This window comes from Hemibagrus wyckioides, linkage group LG09, assembly GCF_019097595.1.
Source record: "Hemibagrus wyckioides isolate EC202008001 linkage group LG09, SWU_Hwy_1.0, whole genome shotgun sequence".
Taxonomy (NCBI): domain Eukaryota; kingdom Metazoa; phylum Chordata; class Actinopteri; order Siluriformes; family Bagridae; genus Hemibagrus; species Hemibagrus wyckioides.
In genome coordinates, this window is record NC_080718.1 from 3,130,933 (window position 1) to 3,147,420 (window position 16,488).

At 41.7% G+C, this 16,488-nt stretch overlaps 1 protein-coding gene and 1 long non-coding RNA gene across 6 annotated transcripts in view; both read left to right on the forward strand.

The window, feature by feature from the left end:
- The window catches only part of samd4a (sterile alpha motif domain containing 4A), a 42,134-nt gene extending 32,894 nt beyond the window's left edge, over window positions 1-9,240 (forward strand). For 3 of the 5 annotated variants that reach the window (XM_058398849.1, XM_058398848.1, XM_058398851.1), the window contains exons 8-13: window positions 319-404; window positions 574-692; window positions 1,751-1,964; window positions 4,036-4,162; window positions 5,979-6,062; window positions 7,953-9,240. In XM_058398849.1, coding sequence (XP_058254832.1) covers window positions 319-404; window positions 574-692; window positions 1,751-1,964; window positions 4,036-4,162; window positions 5,979-6,062; window positions 7,953-7,981 — 659 coding nt within the window. In that variant the 3' untranslated portion in view covers window positions 7,982-9,240. The remainder of the gene's footprint in view (window positions 1-318; window positions 405-573; window positions 693-1,750; window positions 1,965-4,035; window positions 4,163-5,978; window positions 6,063-7,952) is intronic. The other 2 variants (XM_058398850.1, XM_058398852.1) reach the window with 1 other exon arrangement.
- The window catches only part of LOC131359205 (uncharacterized), a 105,783-nt gene extending 89,338 nt beyond the window's left edge, over window positions 1-16,445 (forward strand). Inside the window, exon 2 of the long non-coding RNA XR_009205761.1 lies at window positions 15,348-16,445. This is a non-coding gene — a long non-coding RNA (uncharacterized LOC131359205). The remainder of the gene's footprint in view (window positions 1-15,347) is intronic.
- Window positions 16,446-16,488: the final 43 nt, after the last annotated feature.

Consider the following 16,488-nt stretch of genomic DNA (forward strand, 5'->3'; position numbering starts at 1 on the left):
TATATTGCATATGAACACATAGACAGATAAAAACATACTCTCACACACTGTAGCACAGCCGATCTGGTTATCTAACAACCTGGAAACACTGGACACAACACGTACATATAATAGAGACAGACGGACGGAAGGATGGGTAACGGACAGCATGAGTATGATGAACTCGGCTCCTCTATGTGTGTTTAATGTTTAATGTGTGGTTTAAACAGATTATCATGCAGCTTGTGAAGGTTGTAAGTGAGCAAACAGACACCACTCAATCTCTGAACTGCACTCGAGCTGTGTGTATAACTCTGTGTGTGTGTGTGTGTGTGTCAGTGTGCACACAGCTGCTGGTGTCTCGGCCGGATGAGGAGAACATCAGCTCGTATCTGCAGCTCATCAATAAGTGTGAACTCCATGAGGTGAGGATTGAACAGGATTAAATAATAATTATTCGTTATTCATTAAGTAATTAAGTAAATAACTAAAAATAGAATTATTTTAAACATTGTTATTAGTAATAAGGGGTTTTAGGAGGGGGACGAGGGGTCATTCGGCACCTTTGTGACTCCGCCCGCTTTTGTCTCGCAGGCTTTCACAGAGACGCAGAAAAAGAGACTGTCGTCATGGAGGCAGCAGGTGCAGAAGCTAGTACGCTCGTTTCCACGGAAACCTCTCCTGGACATGACTGGGTACCGTCAGCAGAGGAGGTAATGTAATGTTGGCTTTGACTAAGTGTTCGAAAAGTATTCACCCCCTCCCCTCTCTCTTTGTCTCCATATCAGAATCCTGCTTTATAAGGAATTTGTACGTGAGAAGGGACTAAGCTTGACTAACATAGATTTAATCCACAAGGACCGTCCTTATCCAAAACATGTTTCATCATGTATCTGTTTGACTCAAGCAAGCAACCTCAAGGCTCCCGGAAAACAAACCTAGCGAGCAAAAGCGTTAAGCACCGTTAAACTCTGTATTTCAGGCGGTTGGTACGATCCTGATCTGCTTACGCTGTTGTGTTTATTTTTGCATGAGCGGTGCAGCAGGCTGAGGCTGTCAATCATTTCTGCTCAGAAGTACATACACACACACACACACAAACACACACAGGGCCTTGTTTTTCAATCTGGATACGAGCGGATTTCATTTGTAAATAGCTCTCAGGAGAATTTACAGCATAAACGTGGTATTTATGTACAGTATATACAGATAACTGAGCTGCATTACTGGAAGACTGAGTGCACTTTGTAGGCTCCCTTTTCGTCATGAAATGTCGATGGCTCATAAGCACGCTAGCTCATTTTCCGACTGATTAGCACTGATCAACGTACACACGTGAGGGCAAAACCTTTTGTAACGCATTCCAAGCTTTTATAAATGCAGCAGGAATGTTTAGGAGGATCGGAAACATCTACGCGGTGTTTTATTAGACTTCTATCATCACATTCTTTAAATTTTCCTTCAGACTGTTTCAATAATAAAAAAATAAAAAAAAACCCCCCAAAGCGCTTGGTATCATTCAAACAGACACTTTTAACGAGTTACACTGTTCCTGTGAAACATTAAACAGCTCTGAAGGCTCTGTCAAAGTGTGGAAACTCCGACACTGCATCTGAAATATGAAATGGTAATCGTACACCCCCCCCCCTTTCACCACTGCGAGTCCTGACACGAGCACGCGGTTCCCACAAGATTCCTTAGTTTTATCATGATGTCATAGCAGTGGTATGTCATGCTAACCTGTGCGTGTGCTTGTGCTTGTGTGTTGCAGCAGCCGTGGTTTCGGTCAGTCCAACTCCCTTCCCAGTGCTGTGTGTGTGGGCAGCAGTGTGTGTTCCCGGAGGAACCTGCGGCAGTTTCCGGTGCCATCTCGGAGTCTTCCTGCGCCCCGGCTCGGCCTGCTGGGCACCACCGGCCTGCTCACACACACGCACACGCCACGCAGTTCCAACAACACACCTACCAACCTGAAGCAGGGCAGACAGGTAACACACACACACAGTGTAGTTTCATGGGGTTTATACTGTATGATGAAGCAGAAATGAACCCCAGCTCTTGATTCACCTGCCATCTCAGTGCACTTTACTATTAAATACTGACCTACAACAGAATATATATATAGTTGGTCAGATTTAAGAAAAATAGTTTAGTAAACACCATTATACCATAAGCCACATGGTTCCTCAGACAGTGTGTGTAGTGCAGCAGGGTGTAAGATTCAGAAGCATGGTATTTATGGTACATCTTGTGATCGCATTTCCTTTCTCCTCATGTGATTGTAAAGGCGGGAGGAAACATAATGACGTCATCAGACTTTCCACTGGTTTTGCTGTGGTTTTCTGGATTATTTAAATGATTTGATGTTAAATCCTGTCTAATGCCAGACTCGTACGTTAGAGCTAGAAGGACATGTAGGTGTACACAGTCTGCAGACTAGTGGGTGTGTCCGATTCCATATGTAAACACAATAAGGCTTCCTTATAGCTTTTTGCATAGCGCTCAAAAGTTGCTTGTTTCTCGTGAGGTTTGTCTGCATGTTTTATTTTACGTATGATGTGAAAGTGTCATAGCTTTATATAGCTTCTATAGCTAGCTGGTTAAACACAAAATGAATAACAGGGCGAAAATCAGGAGCCAGAGAAACATTAAAGCATGCGAGGGCATAGGATCTTTAATTCGATCGTTTGGATTTGTCGCTTTACAGCGTCGTACCTGATTTGCATAGAATTAAGAAAATCTTAATTCAAATGTCGCTCGTCCCCGGTCGCCTCGTCACTTGCTTTTGTGAACGTTGGGTCAGACGTCTGATCGACGATGATCTGATCACCAAAAACTGTGGCCTTGAATGGTTCGGAAAATATACATGGACAGACATGGACGATAACCCACACACTCACACACACACTCACACACACACACACACTCTCTATTGATTCAAATGTTTTTTATTTTTTTTTAAGTGGAACTTCAGGCGATGTTCTGCATTCCACAAATTCCACATCGATGCTGAAATGGAAGTTTTCATAGTGTTGATTTATGTAAAGGAATTATTATGGAAGTCTGTTAGCTTGTCTTTCCAGTGTGTGTGTGTGTGTGTGTGTGTGCGCCGCTGAAACATTTTCCTACGTTTGTACAATGGGAGGAAGTTCCAACCGATTCATGTCTGTGGGTTAGGGGTGTGTGTATGTGTGTGTGTGTGTGTGTGTGTGTGTGTGTGTATGAGGATGAGTCATAGTGAGGGAGAAGAACGAATGGGAGGCAGCATGGAGAAGGGGAGAGGAGGAGAGAAAGGAGGAGAGAGAGAGGGAGAGAGGCAGTGAGAACAGTGCATAGGCATTTCCTGTTTTTCCCTGCCTCCCTGTACCAGAGGGCCGAGAAAGGGAAAAGAGATTGAGAGAGAGAGAGAGAGAGAGATTAGTAAGGAAGCAAGAGAGACAGGTCCAGAATAGTCAGTCGTGTTGTCGTTGTTTTTTTTTGTCTCAGGATGACGATGTGTTCCCGTGTCAGCTGTTTGTGGCACTGTATTGTCGTACAGTGATGTTTCCTCTTCGTGGAGGTTTTGACTCCTGCACTATTTTGTTTAAAAATGCTTCTTCATTGGTTCTTTATAGAACTCTGAGGTTCAATAGCCAATAGAATCAGAAAAAAATGGTTCTATATAGAAAATCCTTTCTAGGTCTAAAATTGAAAGAAGGTGAAATCAGTGTAATAAAGACGCCCTAAATGATTCCCCAAAGATCCATCTCACATTTTTTCCACTGAAACCTTCATAATGGCCCTACATAAAGAATTCTCCATAAGGAGGACCATTTGGGGTTCCGTACACCAAGCAAGTGACAGAGCCATTTTAGGTTCTATATAGACCTGTTCCTTTTCAGAGTGTATCCTGCCCTACACAACACTGAACAGAACAGAACAGAACAGCTGTGTGTATTTCGGTCACACGCCCAGTGTTGTAGCTCAGTACTACACAGTGTTAGTTCCTGAGGCATGTAGAGGTTGAATGGAGACAGTAAGTTATGTTATGCTCATTGTGTGTGTGTGTGTGTTGTGTAGGGTCTATGGTTTGCTAACCCAGGCGGCAGTAACAGCATGCCCAGTCGCACCCACAGTTCCGTGCAGAGGACGCGCTCTCTACCCGTCCACACGAACCCACACACCATGGCCATGTTCCAGCAGGCAGGTAGGAGATAATCTCACACACACACACACACACACACACACACACACACACACTGTCTGCTACACACTAAACCTGGCTTACACAAATTTTCCATTCACCCTCAAACGGAGCCAATTAGCCGAGACATGTTTGGTGTCGAGTTTTGAATTGTTTAGTCGTTTTTTATCAGTGAAAGCGTTATACAACCCCAAACCGATGACGAAAACGTGACAGGTCCTAGATCATCAAATCCTATCAAATTTAAAATCAAAACATTTGAATACAACACAAAGACTCTCTGTAGTCTACTCAAATATTCCCGAGATCTCAGATAAGCTGTAAATACTGAACATGTTTTATTTACCTCCGTTCATTTGGAGATTTCTGATTCTGGGTTGATGCAAAATGACATCAAGAGAGAATAGTTAACAGAATAGTTAGAGAATAGTAAACAGAATGGAACTCTAGGGTCATTTTGCACGTCCCAGAAAGTGTTGCAGGTTTCTCATTGCTTTATTTTTCGAAATTTGTTGAACGAATAAAAAGGGACGGTGAACTCTCGGTGTGGAGGAATCCTGCTGAGGTCTTCTATAGAGCTTATTAACGTTTCATGAGTTGTGTGGTCATGTGAGGTGACTGTGTGTGTGTGTGAGCTTAAGGAAAAGAGTGTTCCACTAACACACATTCCACAGAGACAGTCGTGCTCTCACCCGCTGCTTCCAGAGCAAAACCCTTACATCAGTGTGTCAACACTCACTTCCTGTAGTCTTGTCCTTCATAAAAAGCAGACGATCCAGCAGTGTAGACAGAAGGGGAACCTTGTGTGTGTGTGTGTGTGTGTTTGCAGGAGAAGGAGAATGAGAAGGAAAAGGGAAAAGGGCAGCTCGTACAATGACACTCTTTGTACGCTGTGGCTCTTAGCCCTAGTCCAGTTACTGTTCTCTCTCTCTCATCCGTCTCCTTTTCCTTTCCTTCATTTCCTCTCTCATTGTCTTCTTTCTCTTTTTCCCCTGCTTCTCATCTTTTTTCTTTCTCTCTTCTTTTCCTCTTGCCTCCCGTCTCTCTCTCTCTCTCTCTCTCTCTCTCTCTCTCCCGTCTTTCAAGTCCAGACCAGAAAGTGACGGTCAAACTGACTGCCTCTCTCACATGCTCCTTTCTGATGATCAAATCAGATCGGTTAAAATGAGCGGGTTAAACTGAGACATGAACTGAGATAGAGTGTGTGTGTGTGTTTGAGTGTGTAGAGTAGCCTTAGAAGATTTGGTACCTAAAATTAGCACATGGAGTATGCACTCCATCCATCAGTCCCTGCCTGAGTCAGCTGTGTGACCCTGTGAGGGATTTGTGAAGACCCCGGCACTGCTGACTCAGCCTAAGCCCGAGTGTTTAACACTAACATGGATGACGCTGTAGTCTCTTACTGCAGCTCTCATATGGCACAACTCTCCAGCACTGATAATCCTCAGGAGAACAGTTGTAAATATGAACTAAAAGGTAATATTAATAGTTAACAAGTTAATACATTTCCATATATATATATATATATATATATATATATATTTAAATATTTATAATCCACTCTGGCCTCAAAGATATAAAGGGCTTTTAAGCTTTTCTCCATTAGGATTGTTTACAGCGTTTGTATATCGATTGTCACTGTGATAAAGGTGGATTTAGTTGAAACATAAAACAGTATTTTCTGAAAGCAATGCCTGCGTTGAGCCAAATACTTTTAAGCCATCTGACCAATTAGATTTGACCTTGTACTAGCTGCCATGTGTGGTGTCATGTTTACGCCGGTTCTCTGATCTTTCCCTCCTGTTTGTGTTTGTCACAGATCTGCAGGTTCCTGTGACGGAGCCAGACATCAATAATCGATTGGAGTCCCTCTGCCGCAGTATGACCGAACATGCTCTAGAAGGTAAATCCATTTCCTGTTCATACACGTCAGTGTCCTTATTTCTCCAGAGATCACACTGAAACCCAGTGTATAAGACGTTTGTTTTGTATATACCGACTGGAACAATTTGTTTTTCGATGCTATGTGACGCTGGTAGGACGTAACCGAGCTGAAAATAGTTGCGGCTCTGTCACGATTTGGGTTTTTTATTTATATAGCGCTCTTAACAAAGGACACTGTCACAAAGGCAGCTTTAAAGAAATCCTGAGATGACGTGTGGAAGAAACCAGACTGAAAAGGAAACCCATCCTCATCTGGGTGACACCGGATAGTGCCATTCTGAATCATCTTACAGACGTTTTTTAAAGAATTTTTTTCAACAAATTCATTATCAAGCCCTTATATTACACTGTAACATGATACACACTGTACTGGACAGTGGTGTATCTCCAAAACGGGAAGTCGAAGCCTGGAATCATGTGATTTTCGACCTCCGTGCACTCAAGCTAAACGGGGTGTGTGACATGGACGTCTCCATGGTCATCATAGAGTTTTTTTTTATGGTCAGTGGTCAAAATTACAAGGTACAAGCTCTAGTCTAGTTTACTACTCAGAATGCCTGCTCTGAATGTGATTCTTGAGATACTAAACGCTGTTCTTTTGGACTAAACAATATCTGCTTATTGACAGGGCCTGAGACAATCCTTTAATTGTTAGCTAAATGGAGAAATCAGCCTCACACACCAAACTTAGCCCTAAGTGACGGATTCAATTTGCGATGAGCGGAGAACGATTTTGACCACTCTTAGTGGCTTTAAAGCACTCCGGAATGAGAATTTCCTTCTGTGTCTTTAAGGCAGCGCTCCTGTAAGGCAGTGGAAACACTGGAAGGGTACATTTTGTGCTTTGGCTTCAAATGCAAAGAGTTTGGAATGTGAACAAACATGGTTTGAGGTAGCGGTGAAGACTGGCCCGTTATGCTGTAAAGCACGTACAGAAAGCGTTCTTTATCGGCGAAACGTCTGAAACGGCATCCTCCTTAATTAGGTCAAACACTGCAGCCGTGCTTCCACCGTCGGTCCCCGGCTGCAGAGGAAAATTACACTGTAGCTTTTGGACGGGGCAATAATGTACTTTTCCGTCTCCGAGAGTTCTCGAGCGAAGCTCGTCAGTTACTCCTTCGCCGACGTAACCCGAGCTTGAGAGCAGCAGCCACAACAAAACGCAGCAAATCCGTCAGACTGTAGAATAACCCCACCGCTCTGGGTGTGACTTTAGGCTGCGGGGGAAAAAAAAGGTGACCGTTCCCGTATAAAGCGGAGGAGTTTTCCCTTCACAGAGCGAGGGTGTGTGTGTGTTTTTTAGGAGCAGAGCTGAGACAGAGACCCTCAGTGGCCGGACAAGTGCGGCTTTGTGTGTTTGGAGCACAGTAAGGCACTGCGGTGAGCTCAGGAATGCCCGAGCCGCTGCCCACAGAGCTGGCTGTGTTCCTGGACCACGCTCAGCCAAAACTTACCCCCATCCCCCCTGGAGTATTTCCCCGCTACACTTTCTACTAATCATCATAATTCATTTTATTTATGTGCCACCTTTGGGTTTTTTTTATGATGGATATTGGACATCTACATGCTCTGGTCCAGAAAAGAATTTGAGTAATAATAATAATAATAATAATAATAATAATAATAATAATAATTGTTATTATTATTAGTAGTAGTATTATGCACACTTTCTAAACCAAAAGATTTCTCTGATATTGACAGGCTAAGAGGCCACGCCTCCTTCACTGATAGTGACAAGCTCAAAGGCCACGCCTCTTTCACTGGGACTCAGTGGCAGAGAGTTAGTCTGAATTAAACAGTATAATAACGAATGACTGACATGCGCATGTTCTTCGCTGTGCATTTGTAGATGGTGTTGATCGGACATCCACTATCTGAAGGAGAGCACGAAAAGGAGGCGGAGCTATCCATGAATTGAAGAGACGGTGGAGGGGAGGGCCATCTGTGAGGCATACGCCTGCATTGTCCTTAAACTCCGCCCACTTTCGCATCTAACCAACTCAGTCAATGGGCTGGTGCGTGTGGCTTACATGCTGCCATTCACCTTCTTCTGAAAGCCTGCTGCAACTGACCAGCTCCCATCATCATCATCTTCATCATCATCATCATTAGCATCGTCACCATGACTACTTTTTCTTTTACATTTAGCCATCGGATATTTTTGGGAGATACAAAGAAACAAAAAAAAAACGTTAAACACGATCAGAGGTACTGTATTGTACTGAGGTTTGGTGAATGCGGAGAAGAGGACAGAGGACAGGAGAGATCCATGAGACTTGAGGACTGTGAAGCTGCCTCGCTGCCCACAGAAACCAAAAACAAAAACTGCCGGTAATCAACAAACACACACTAAAAAGAAACTTGTGTGGAATCACCAAACCAAGTCGTTTACACACATCTATCAGTTATCATCTCTAACAGCAGCATGAGTTTACAAGTTTTCGTTATTTCTCGGATTCTTTTGGGAGAGCTGTTGTGTGAAAATTTGAGCAGCAGTGGTCAGAGAGGAGAACAGGAAGGAACGAGAGAGAGAGAGAGAGAAAGAGAGAGAGAGACAGACTAACAGAGAGAGAGCGCAAATGGGGAAAAAGGAAGTGATGTAAGCATGTGGAGGATGTGAGGTAGATCGAGAGGGGAAGGAATGTAGTAAGTGGATTTGGACGTCAAAGGAAGTGGATGAAGGCATATGGTAAGTCCGGCTAAGGTGGACGTGTTTGTCCGGAATGGAAAGAGATACTTGGCGAGATTTCCAGCTTGAAATCTTATTTGATAGAAGTCGCTGATCTTGATCAGCATGTTTGTATCTGAACGTCTTGGGAGAAGCTTAAGGAAGTGACAGTCATGTAAAAAAGCCTAAACTGGACCACTGCTCGTTTGGGGCCGTGCTTCTATTTTCATGCTCGGGATTGTAAATAAATAGAAAAATGTAAATTTAGGTTTTGCATAGTACTATCCGCATGCTGGAGTGACCGGGGGAAATTTACTCAAGTATGTAGCTCCATCTGGTGGTCAAATGATGTAACATGCAGTCATGTGCCTTCATGTAGATGTCAGAAAACACTGATAAGCCTTTAGGAGACTAAAAATTGTTTCCCCCCCAGTGTGACCAGGAAACAAAACAAAAAACAGCTAATTAACAGAGTGGACACGCTCAGCTAAAGTCTGTCCGAGAGCACAGTGATGCCAAACACGTCATCCCTGGCGATATGTTACAGCTAATAAATATTTTATATAAATATACCAATCTGTCAGCAAGTTCTCAGTGTTGAAACTGACACGTCACGATTCGGTAACGAAAGAAAGGCGAAGAGTTATCGAGACATCTCTAAAGAACGGATTCAAAGCACTCTAGCATTTTCAGAACCAAAATGCTAAGATGGCATTAACCCTAACCCCCTCCCAGTGTTGTCTTAAAGGTCAGGTAGTCTGTTAGTAGGTTTACAGTGTGGAATAAGCTTTTCCGGGTTTATCTTTGTGAATCTCGGCCCTCTCTGTGATTTTTTTCACTTCGAGTAGCTGTTTGGTTTTCTGCATGGAATGGATCGTCGATTAGAAACCTATTAAGGGTTGTTGAAATTTCGGGGCAATTTCAAGCCCGTAAAATGAGGGTTTGTAGAGTTTTGTGTATCGTAGGTTTTTGTTTTGCCTTATATATAAAATCTTGTTTGTCGTGCACTCGGTGCTGTGAAACGCTGAACTATTGAAAGCAAACACTCTTAAGTGCAATAGATTGAGCAAAGCGTGCTGGAGCACACAAAACAGATCATGAACTAGGGGTGTTCAATGGGGCTGGGATCCCTTGGAAATAAAAGAAGAAGAAAAAATCAGTTGTAGGTAGCAGGAGTTTTGGTTTGTGTTGTTATTATTTTTTTTTGATAAACCTCTCGTGCAGGCGGATACGCCAGGCAGATGTGTGACAACTAACATGGGAGTGTGCTTGTGTGACAGTTTACTGAACTGATTTTTAATAAATCTTTAGCTTAGAATTCAAAAAATAAATAAAAAAGAAAGAAAGAACAGTCCCACATACACCCCTATCATGAGTGTGTGTATGCTTTTAGCTCGACACTGCCAACAAAACACTACAATAACAGTTAGGAATAGAGTCACGGGCTGTTGGCATCATGCACAGCCGCACCTCGAGCTAGATAACGTCCAAAGATGCTATCACGCGTTAGCAAAGTGAGAAAAAGAAATAGTCCAAAAGTGCTGAGTCAGGGGTCTCTGCAGAACAAAAGTGGCCTTTTCTCAATATGTAGGCCTTTTGAAAAAAAAGAAAAAAATCACTGGCAGACATGACGGTCAGAAAAGTGTAAAGTGTAAAGGTGCAGTGAGTGAAAGTTCTCTTTAGTGTTCGTTCGTTTTGCTAACTATCAATCTTGTCTGATCTAGCTTCTGAGTGTTGAACCCTTCATTCTAGCGAGTTTAGAAAAGTAGTAGTTTTGCTGTGTTTAGACTATGCTATGGAAGGTCCTGGGTTCGAATCCCAGGTTCGAACAGGCAGGGGTCTTTCTGTGTGGAGTGTGCATGTTCTCCCCGTGCCTGCGTGGGTTTACTCTGGTTTCCTCCCACAGTCCAAAAACATGTACATTAGGTGGATTGGTAATTCTAAATTGCCCATAGGAGTGTGAGTGTGTGTGGTTGTCTGTCTATATGTGTGGCCCTGTGATGGACTGGTGACCTGTCCAGGGTGTACCCCTGCCTTTCACCCAATGTGTGCTGGGATAGGCTCCAGCAGATCCCCGTGACCCTAATTAGGAATAAAGCGGGTATAGAAAATGGATGGAAGGACTATCCTAGTCAGAACAGAGACTTCTCTGTGACTAAATGTTGCGAATGTTTTTCTAGCTAAGTTAGCTAGCACAGCTTTTTTTTTTCTCCTTCTCATAGCTCACAGGCAAAAGATTTTTATTAATCGTAAAAAATAGTAGATACATTCTTTGTTGTTGTTGTTGATTTTTACGTTCATTTGTCTAATTCATAGCTACAGTCCTGAAGCTTCACGTGCTTATCCGTGACACGCATGATTAATATTAATAATAATAATTAAACAAAAATTACAAACGTCCATTAAAACTCACCCACTCACCTGAAAAACTTCCACTGTTGGTCTGCAGAGACTTTGTACTTGAAAGCACAGAATGAGGCACTTCGCTACGTTCCCTAAGAATGATGCTCTTTATTGTGAGTTGAAAAAGATGGGGCAGAGCATGGACTATCACTGCCTTACTTACTTTTCCTTATACTTTATACACACACGTGTATATATATATATATATATATATATATATATATATATATATATATATATATATATATATATATATATAGACGCCTCAGAGAATGCCTTCATGTCACGTGTCATATACTAGCGCTTTAAAAGTGAGATACATTCAAGAGCACCCTTAATTCTGTTCTGAACAAGGAGGCTTCTTTACTACTTTTGATGAAACTTTAAAGTAAAACAGTTTTATAGAAGCATGCTCTTAAGCCGCTGTGAGGCGAGGCTTCGTGTGTGTTTGTGTGTGTGTGTGTGTGTGTGTGTGTGGGTCTCATTCGAGCGGTTCGTTTGTGTAATAGCCACTCAACACTGCCATTTGAACGAACTCTATTATCAGACTCAAATGATTTATTTATTCTTTCTTTTTATTTTCTATTATTGTCGCAGAGGTTATTGTATTCATTAGATGTATTATTTAAGATACCGTATGTATTAACTCGCTATGGCTGGTAACCATAAGTACATCTCATGTTATTTTGTTGTTGTTGTATTTTATTTCCTCTTTATCTAAGATAACTGTATTTTATAGTCCTTGTTTGATTTTGTTCTTTATTCGCTGATTTATTTTTATTTTTTTTTGTGTCAATTACTCGCTCTGGGATCCCCGGTGGCCGATCGCATGCTGTACAGTGCGGTGTTTGGAGTTTTAACGCATTATCGTAGATGATAAACACAACACAGCTGACTATAGATGTACATGGGTTTTGCAGTCGTGTGGCAGTGAACGCACACCTTTCGAGCGCGAGACCCTCACGAGCTTCAGAGATAGTTTAACACACTTTTACGCTTTGGAGAGATTTGATTTGGGCGTGCTTGAAATAATCTCTTATTGTTTTATAAACTTATGTTTGGTGGTCTGGAAAAACTCCTTTTTTTTGCGCCAGAAAAAAAAAAAGAAAATGTTTGTAGCCAAGAATATTATATTGCGGTGGCTATGTTGAGAGAGAGAGAGAACGTAAAATATATATATATATATTTTTATTATCAACTTGCGTGTTTTTTAGTCAGGATAATTTCTATCCTTGCTTCAGCTTCTGTCTAGATCATGTTCTGTTGTGAAGTTGTTAAATTGTACAACCACAGTACAACGAATACAGCTGTAAAATAATATCGTCAGTCTGTCGAAAACCTCTCAAGCGAATTATGAAGCACGCGAACGTCTGCGAGGTCCCTGCATTTCATCATCATCATCATCATCATCATGCAAAAAGCAAACAATTAAAAATTTCAAATGTTGTCTCTGTACCTCGAAGTGTACAGTCCAAAAACATGTACATTAGGTTGATTGGTCATTCTAAATTGCCCTTAGGAGTGTGTGTGGTTGTCTGTCTATATGTGTGGCCCTGTGATGGACTGGTGACCTGTCCAGGGTGTACGCCCAATGGGTGCTGGGATAGGGTCCAGCAGATCCCCGTGATTAGGAATAAAGCGGGTATAGAAAATGGATGGATGGATCTCTGTACAAACAAGTAAAAACCCACGCATGCGCAAGAGCTTATTAAGCGCACCATTGACATAGGAGAGCGTGAGCGCGTGATGACAGGTGTACCTAATAAACCGGCAAGCCAGTGTATATCCAATCCTATACGGGGTGATTTTGTGTTTATTCGTTACTGCACACGACTGCAACCAAAAAAGCTCAAAGAGAAAGATATTCCAAAGTGTTTGATTTATTTTTGTTTTTGTTTTTTTTTTATACCGGCTCTGTTCATTAGTCGTATGGCGTAATTATCTTTCTTTTCTTTTCTTTTCTTTCTTTTAAAGCAAAAAACAAAAACAAAAAACAAAACAAACCTTGCATCTATACTGTATCCTATGCCGCTTTACTGTGTCCTTTAATTATCTTCAAGAGCCGATGTCCTGTATTGACTGCAGGCTTACATATATAAATATATATATATATATATATATATATTTTAAAAGACCATCATATGTTTTAAAAAAAAAAAAGAAAAAAAAGAAAGAAAAAAAAAGGAAAATTTTACCCCCCAAAAAAATAGTAATTTATATTTTAAAACATGCATGTGAGGCTGGGAAGTCGTATTTAGAATAACAAATGGCAGTGCCTTTTCTCTCTCTTGCTTTTTTTTTGTTGTTGTTGTTGTTTTGTTTTTGACTCGGATATTTAGCCGAAATGTAAAGGAATTTTATATGGATTTAAATATTTAGTGGTTAAATAACAAAGCTGGAAGCATTGACTGTAAAAAGAACAAAAAAATTAAAAAAAAAGAAGAAGAAAAAGAAAAACCTACAAATTGTTGGTTTTATTTTTATTTTATTTTAATTCTTTTTTTTTTTATTTTTTTTATTTTAAGGAGCATGTCCTTTTGCTGGCCTCGTCTGTCAGATAAACACTTCAGTACTGCTTCGGTACTTTCAATGCTGATATGAAGTTATATGAATTATACCTGTCTGTACAACCATCTGATGTGTGTGTGTGTGTGTGTATACTTTTGTATGTATTTGTAAATGTCTTTCCGTTTTTGTACATGTACGTTTTAAACAACCGCAACTTCTCCGGTGAGAAATACGCTTCAAAGAAGACAGCAAGAAACATCTCGGTTAAATCCCGAGACAGATCTGCAGTCGAGAGTTTTGGCTTCGGTAAAGAAGTATTTTTTTGTTTTGTTTTGTTTTCTCCATCCCAGAAACTTTGGTGTATAATAATGGAGATACACGAGAAGTTTGTCTGGTTCGAATCCGGCTCGGATCTGACGCTCAGATTTGTCTGAGTGTGTGTGTGTGTGTGTGTGTGTGTTGAGTGTGAACGCTGTGTGTTCTGTATGTGAAAAGAAAAAGAAAAAAAAAAATGGTTTGTGTGTCGGGAAAATGTTTGTTTCATGCAAGTCTGTGTTTTTTTTGACATCAATGCTTGACATCTTTGTAATAACCACAGACAAAAAAAAAAGTATTAAAGAGTAACTTTTTGGAAAAAAAAGTGGATTGATTTGAGAAGTGAGACGTTTGAGTGAGGGGATCAGTTTCGGGTTCAGTATCTGCTTCACCTTGCTGGTTTAGGGTCATGGTGGATCTCATGTAGTCATGTGAATACACTCTGAATGGGATGCCAGTGTAGTGCATCACACACACACACACACACACACACACACACACACACACACACACACACACACACACACACACACACACACACACACACACACACACACACACACACACACACACACACACACACACACACACTGAGCCACATACTGTTTTTTGGTGGTTGGGAGAAAACCATAGAACCCTGGAGAAGGCTCAGGTGGTTAAGGCTCTGGGTCGTTGACTAGAAGATCAGGGTTCAAGCCCCAGCACCACCAAGCTGCTCCAGGGGCGCTGCATCATGGCTGACCCTGCGCTCTGACCCCAAAGAAGAAAGAATTTCACTGTGCAGTAATGTATATGTGACAAAGACTTAACTTAAGAACCTCTGAACAGACAGTAACCTAAATCCAGGGTCAAACCCTGTACCACCACATCAAGAAACATGAATCTATGAGTCCTTACCACAGATTTTTAGAACTCTACAAGAGCGCTCTGTAGTGCCGAGTCTGTAAAAAAAATAAAAACAAAAGCCCCTCGGTGTAGAAACATCAGAAAGTGCTGAGTCATTGTGAACAGTGTAGTTTTGAGAGTAAAGCTGATCCTCATGCTGTAGTCGCTCCGATCTGAAGTTTTAATGAGAAGCATGTGGAGCTGAAGATGTGAGGAAACCAGAGAGGTTTCCAAAATGATGATGATGATGATGATGTTTACACTCTGACACCCGTCAAGTACTGTAGACCTCGCCTGCTATAAGAACTGAAAGAGAAACACTTTACTGATGAAGGATGAATGGCTTTAAAGATTGAAGTCTTTCTGGACAAAAGGGGAAAATCTCGATGGTTATTTTGCTTCATAAAATGGTTCCAGGGCAGCACAGTGGCTAAGTGGTTAGCACTGTTGCCTCACAGCAAGAAGGTCCTGGGTTCGAATCCTGGGGTCGAACTGGGGCCTTTCTGTGTGGAGTTTGCATGTTCTCCCCGTGCCTGCGTGGGTTTACGCCGGTTTCCTCCCACAGTCCAAAGACATATACATTAGGTTGATTGGTAATTCTAAATTGCCCATAGGAGGGAGTGTGTGTGTGTGCTTGTGTGGCCCTGTGATGGACTGGCCACCTGTCCAGGGTGTACCCCCTGCCTTTCGCCCTATGTGCGCTGGGATAGGCTCCAGCAGACCCCTGGGAGTCCTAGGAATAAGTGGGTATAGACAATGAATGAATGAATGAAAATGGTTCCACTTTCTAATAAGGAAACTGTTGCAATTAAAGGTACCATAAAGTCCTGGTCTCGATTTGCGTAAAGTTTGTTTTGAAAAATAAAAAAGTCAAGAAATGTTTTCCCACACACAAAATCGATAACATTACTGCTGGTCGCATTAATAGGAACACCCATGCAATGGCTTCGGGCTCTGCCTTTGTAGATGGGTAAATGTGTGAGATCATGCTAAAAGGAAGGTATTATTAACCACTCTTTAAAGCCATGATGGATGAAAAGAAAAGAATCTCAGAATGCACGACATGTCAAACGCTGAGGTGGACGGGCTTACAACAAGCAAAACCGGGTTCTGGTGCCGTAAGCCAAGAGAACAGGAATCTGATTCTCCTGTGATTTAGCTAAAAGAATTCCTTGAGGAACGTCACATATATTAAACCCTAAACATAATAATAATAATGTTGTTGTTCTTTCTGTGACTCCCTGTTCAGGGCTGCCACAGCGGATCATTTGGTCCACATGTTTCAATTTGGCAAAGGTTGCCCTTCCTGACACAACCCTCCGGTTTAATCCGGGCTTGGGACCGGCACTGAGAGTGGCCGGGAGACTCTTCAGTGGCTGGGTTAGCGCCCTGCCTGGGAATCGAACCTCAGCCATGGCTGCTGGACCACCAGAAGGCTAATAATAATAATAACAAATCCTATATTCCAAATCATTCAGAAAGCAAAAAATCCTTAACTATCCAAAGATGGTCATGAAAAAGATGGCTTCCTTCTAGTAAAACCTGAAAAACAAACAAACAAATCATGGATACAAGCGATTTTGAAACATAATTTATTTTCTTATTA